Here is a 6,433-nt window from a genome sequence, read left to right as displayed (position 1 = left end):
AGTAGTAGTAGTAGTAGTAGTAGTAGTAGTAGTAGTAGTAGTAGTAGTAGTAGTAGTAGTAGTAGTAGTAGTAGTAGTAGAAGCAGCCACAGTCAAAGCAATGAAAACATTAATTCACTTTTTTTGGTCTCTCTCTGTCAGAGAGTTCTTGAAGTACAAGGAGGTGTGGGTGATGGATGATCTGCCCAAAGAGTTTGACCCCAGGAAGAAATGGCCCAAATGTCAAAGCCTGAGTGAGGTCAGAGATCAGTCTGACTGCGGCTCTTGTTGGGTGAGTAGATTCTCCCACTTTCCTAGTTCATCTGATTGTTACTGTTTTTTTTTTAACGCCGGCTCTTACTCAATATAGTTTTAGTTTTAGTGAGAGGTTTACGGCCCTCGCAACACGATGAGGTCGTATAAGTGCAGGAGGTTGGAGGTGTTGTAAGAGAGTAACAAACGCAAAAAGGAGGAGAGATAAAGAAGATAACTGTTTGATAGGAAAGAAGGAGTAAACCACACAAGAGAAGCAGCGTACTCAACATTATAAACATTTAAGGAGGCGGGCTGCTTCTGTCTGTCTTGTCTTTGCTAACCTAGTAAGAGCAACGTTCGTCAACCCCGGAAATAAACAGAGACACAGGATTTTAAAAAAAGAGTCAAATCAGAGCAAATCAAAACATAAGAAAAAAAGCTGTAAAAAACAAGGACTAGCGGTACCCTGCTAGGGAATCAAATCATCAAGACTATCCCTTCCGATGTGTCGATGTTTCCACGTATTGTGTTATACTCTCACAGCATACTCAAACTAAGGCAAATATTGTACAAATTTTGTCGACTGCCCCTTTTTTTTGAAGGAATAAGTCCCACATATTTTGGGGTCGGCACTGGCGACCAAAGTAAAAAAAGCCAGCCTCTAAAAAGATCAAAATTGTGTCGTTGCAGATTTAAATTAGCAACTAGTCGATCAGACTACTAACATATTTCTCAGGTACCTTTTCGATGTCTTCTTTTCTATTCTCAGATTACTTTCAAATACCGTTTCCAGTGAATCTCTTTATTTCCCTCTCTCTTTTCTCTTCTCTCTTTTGCTCTCTCTCCTCTCTGTCTATTTCCACCCTATATCTCTGTTCTCGCTCTCCTTCTTCTCTAATTGTCTAATCTTTCTTACTCACCCACTCTCTCTTCTCTCATCTCTTTCTATATCTCTCTTCTTTCTCTTTTCTTACCTCATCTCTCTCTTCTCTCATTCTTCTCCCTCCCTCCCCCCCCCCTCTCTCTCTTTCCCTCTCACGATTCCTGTCTTGTACAACTAGAACACATATCATCTCTGTGTCACTTCTTTCCTCTTCCACATACATCTAGGCCTTTGGGTCTGTTGAGGCTATGACTGACAGAATCTGCATCAAAGGAGGAGGAGCTGTCCACATTTCTGCAGAAGAGGTCAACAGCTGTTGTGACTATTGTGGTGGTGGGTAAGTATCGAATGCCATCCCTAATTGGAAGCCAAGGAGCTGAATTCGGAGCTTTTGATGGTATCAAGTTATTTATTTTCTGTTCCGATTGTAAGATCATTTACATAATAATGAAAATAATAATAATAATAATAATAATAATAATAATAATAATAATTTAAAAAAATAAAATAATAATTGCATTTATATAGCGCATATCCATGCCCAAGAGCATGCTCTATGCGCTTTACAACTATTATTACCCCAGCAGACCCTCTGAGAACACTCGAAACATCCTCGGCTTCCGCGGAAGCATACAGTGCAAGCTGCGGATTTTACGCGCTCAAACACTATCAAACTGACAAGATCGTTGCGTTCACTGTCTATAGCCGGGTACCCATTTTCACCTGGGTAAAGTGAGGAAAATGTGTGCAAAATGCCTTTCCCAAGGACACAACGTCGGGCCCCTGACGGGATTCGAACCCACGACCTTACGGTTGCGAGTCCGAGAGCCGTGTTGCTACGAATAAATAATCTTTCAATCTCCTCCATCATATATAGCCATGTATGTAATGGATGAAGGAGCCGCGAATACAGATATATATATATATATATATATATATATATATATATATATATATATAAAGAATCGGCTGAAACTGCCGATAAAAATCGACCCTTTCAGCCTATTCGACAATTTCGAACTCCACCTCATAATATTACACATATTCATAAAATCACGAATTCCGAATTGAAGCTGCTGCCTTCAACCGACCCCCACTACTCCTTTTCCTCAGCGAATAGTTACTGCCGGAGGCTGCTAGATACGTGATCTTGAGGCAGCTCTGCGCAAAATGTAGACATTATATCACACGCTGTTTTACTTTCATACATCATTAATTGTTGTTGCAATAAAAAACAAACTTATGTTAAAAATAAATGACACATCTTATTATCTAAATGTAGACAATAAACAAAGCACACGTAGATATCTAGTTATTATATTGTTGCAATTAATCACAAACTTGTAACAAATGGCTGATCTTTTTATTTATTTCTCTAAAAAGTCGTTTTAGTTAATTGTTCAGACAAATTCGGGATATTCTGCTTGGGGCGGCTTGGTAATGGAAACAAATGAGCCGTATGAACAAAAGAAAAAAAAAACTTTTTTACTTTGATTGTGTATTGGTATGTGTGTATGTACGAGCGTATGTGTGTATGTGTGTTATGTGTGTGTATGTGTGTATGTGTGTGTGTATGTGCCTGTGTGTGTGTGTGTGTGTATGTGTGTATGTGCATGTGTGTGTGCATGTGTGTGTGTGTGTGTGTGTGTGTGTGTGTGTGTGTGTGAAAGACAGAGAGGAAAGGTGGTGGGGGGGGGGGGGGGGCTTAAATTTGATTTACAGGAGTCGGAGTGTTTATTTCAAGTTTTGATTTCTTTGACCTAAAAAGGGAATTTCACCGACGTAAAATGTTAAACCTTACACCTCAACATTGCTGTCACCACTGCTCCTTGCTCTGTGTAAAAACTCTATATCATATGAACTAGTGAGCACCTAGGCGTCGCGAATGAAGGACAAATTTGCTCGTTGTTCCCGCAACTTTTCCCTCCGTGCCCTTCATTTTGTTCTAAATAGTCTCATGAAGTACTCTGCAGTGAAAGGGGATTTCGACAGAGTGCCTGTACTGGGTATTATAAAAAAAAGTACATGCGAAATTGAAACTGTATGAAAAGTTTAGACTTATAAAACTTTTTTTTTTCAGATGCGATGGTGGTTCCCCTTCAGCTGCCTGGAATTATTACGTGAAATTTGGCGTGGTCAGCGGTGGCCAGTACGGTACCAAACAGGTCAGTCTTGAAAACCATAACTATTTTTATCGTTATTCTTACAGCCGAGGGTGCTGAGGCGGAGCGGTTAGTGCGCTCGTCTACGAAGCGAGAAGTCCGGGTTCGAGCCTCGGTTTGGACGCGTATTATTTTCGCCCCCTCCTGCCCACCCAGAAGTAATGGGTACCTGGCTTCGAGTTGGGGAAGTAAAGGTGGCGTAGAAAGGAACTTGCCACCCTACCACAATATTATGCCGAAGGCCTGGGAAGTTGTCTCACTAACAAGGCAATCCCCAATGTCCGGATCGGATGCGGGAACAACTTTACTTTATTTTACTCTTACAGACAGTCCTTTAGAGTGATAAACTGTTGTGTTTTTTTGTCAAAAGAACCACTTTTCATACTGTTGGAGTTGGCATTTGAGATAGTGGGTGGTTGGCGCGTGCTCTGGTGTTGCTTGGCGTCTCCTTTCATATCAAACATCAATCGTCATTATCTGTCCTCCTTATTATATTTCTATATTAATCTCCAGAAACACGCCTAACTTTGGCCAATTATGTGACCTTAATCTTGTTGCAAGTTCCGTAAAACTCTTACTAAAGCTACACTACTTAGAATTATAATTTCAGATTTTGAAAGGAAGGTAATCGTCTCCTCATGTCTGTTCAAGTGATAATTTTACCGAAGTTGTAGTCACTTATCTTAGAGCTCTTTGCTCAGGACCAGGGATTTGTCTGACTGACTTACGGCAGATAAAGATTAACGTACATGTATTTACTGCATTGTCGCGTTTTCTGACAATATTCAAGAAGTAAAGTAAATATTTTTCAATGTCTGACCATGTAGTTGTTGTTTTTTCTTCAAGGTGCACGATATAAACAAAAAGAAAGGCAATTTATAAGCTGTTATTTATTGCGTATCATTTTCTTAAATGTGGCTAATGAGTTTATTTGTGCAAATGTCTAATTTTGTTTTGAGATGAAGGTACCGTATTATTATTACGCCTTGAGCTGTATTGAATAGGAGTGGGTGTTCCGAGGGTCTATCTATCTATCTATCTATCTATCTATCTATCTATCTATCTATCTATCTATCTATCAATCTATCTATCTCCACAGGGCTGCCTCCCCTACTCCCTCCCCCACTGTGACCACCATGTCAAGGGAAAGTATAAGCCCTGTGGACCCGGTATGTTTCCCACCCCTAAGTGTACCAAAACCTGTGAGGCTGGATATCCCAAGACATTCCAACAAGACAAACATTACGGTGAGACATAACTGCGGTAGGCACTGTGTTCTTTCCAGAGAATGCAAACATGTTTCGCAGTGTTTTTGGATCTGCCAGGGTAATAATATTTGTAGGGGGAAGATGTGTGCGTTATGAATGCAATCATTACTATAAAAGACATAACTGCCGTGGGGTCAAAAAATCGTTACGCATCTGTTTGGCAAACCTCTTCTCAACTATCAAATGTAGGTTCTCCAAATTTTGCACAATTAGGCCTACTTGTATCAATTCGTTTTAACAGATCAACGTTTTTGTAAACACCTTCTAGAAAATTCCTTAATAAATGCTAATAAAAGATTCAAGCGGGTGGTTTCTACAGATTTTAGAATGTTTACACATGGGGCAATATTGCTGTTAATAGCAAGTCCGTCATGTTTTTCTAATCGGGACATTATGCTTATTGAACGCATGTTTTGAGAACCATTAGTGCAAAAGAACGTTTTCATTTTAAAATCAATTTCTTGTAACAAGTTTTGCCACTGAAAATTGTCATTGATGAGTTGTGACGTAGGCCATATGCGGAATCGAAAAGTGGTTGAGAAGCGGGAAGTGCTGTGAACAATACCATTTTACGTGTGACAAAATTTCAAGTATTTTACATACATTTATGTAGAAAGTTTTTTAAAATCTAGCCCCAATTGTTCTGGAAAAAAACCCAACAAAAAACCCCACCCCCACCCCCAAAACAAAACAACACCAACAAAAAACAAAACCCCAACAAAACGCATTAAAATACAAAAAAACAAAAGACACTCAAAAATAAACAAAGCAAAACAACAAGTGAAGTAGACTTTTTGTTTTCATGATGATGATGATGATGATGATGATTTTTTTTTGTTTCCTTAATGGGCCTGACTGACTTCACGAAGAAATCTTCGAGTGAGAGCGAGGCTCTTTTTCGGCTCCATTGTCGATATGCTTAGCGGCACCGCGCTTTTCCCTTTCGTCAACCCGCAGCCACCTCCGAATCGTCAGCCACCCCCAACCTTTGACACGGGTCAAACTTCCATCTATTTATAGGTAGTTAAATCTACCGGAACATGTATTAGGCGAAGTGATGTGCAATGATAGTCGCAATAGAGAGATTGTTTTGGTCTCTCTTTACTCATCTGCACCACACGAATTTAATTGATGTTTTTCCCTGGACTCTGCCTTTACTAGTCTCGAATCTAGATCTAGTTGTAATCTAATTGCAGGTTGCAGATTTAATAAATTGCCGACAGAGAGAGAGAGAGAGAGAGAGAGAGAGAGAGAGAGAGAGAGAGAGAGAGAAGGGGGAGGAGTAGATCTTGCGAGAACTTTCGGGCAAAACAAAATGGTGACCCGCGTAGTTCGGTCGATTCGAAAAGTGAAAGAGCCATAGCATCTTTGTAGACGATCAAATTAGCTTACTTTTGTGCTATAACGTCATTTTTTTCTTTGCCTTTGTCAATTTGATCATCCACACCGTTAGAAAGCATTTCGAAATTAGGAAAAACAGGTCTTGTTTCACACTGGGTGAGAATAGCCAACGCTGGCAAGTCTCACCCGGGGTGAGAGGTCAATCGTAGGGTTTTTATTCTCACCCCGGGCGAGGATAGCAATAGCCACTTCCTTACTTAAATGATTAGGTGATTAAACTTGATCTCTTATTGACAATATAAAAGTCAATTTAAGCATCATTTCGTTAGAAAACAATGTGTTAGGTTTGCTAACTTCATAGACTGTGTTAAACAACACTTTTAACAAAACGAATCCTTACAAGCCTAGGCTTGGCCTTTGTAATCTCGAAGGTTTAGAAGTAGAAGAAGACGAGTCTACTACTAGAGTCTAGTCCAATTTATTTAATCTCTGGAATGTACTGGATAACAACAGAAATCTGCAACCTGCCACTAGATTACAACTCT

The 6,433-nt window shown here is 39.8% G+C and overlaps 1 protein-coding gene across 1 annotated transcript in view; it reads left to right on the top strand.

Annotated features, from left to right (window-relative positions):
* Positions 1-141: 141 nt before the first annotated feature.
* Positions 142-6,433, top strand: part of LOC101850893 (cathepsin B-like cysteine proteinase) — a gene marked incomplete at its 5' end in the record, with an annotated part of 14,104 nt that continues 7,812 nt past the window's right edge. The window contains 4 exon segments of the mRNA XM_013083454.2: positions 142-271; positions 1,345-1,454; positions 3,198-3,282; positions 4,379-4,526. Coding sequence (XP_012938908.2) covers positions 142-271; positions 1,345-1,454; positions 3,198-3,282; positions 4,379-4,526 — 473 coding nt within the window.

The sequence above is a fragment of the Aplysia californica genome, unplaced genomic scaffold (genome assembly GCF_000002075.1).
Source record: "Aplysia californica isolate F4 #8 unplaced genomic scaffold, AplCal3.0 scaffold00232, whole genome shotgun sequence".
Lineage (NCBI taxonomy): Eukaryota > Metazoa > Mollusca > Gastropoda > Aplysiida > Aplysiidae > Aplysia > Aplysia californica.
This window is presented reverse-complemented; position numbering and strand designations above follow the sequence as displayed.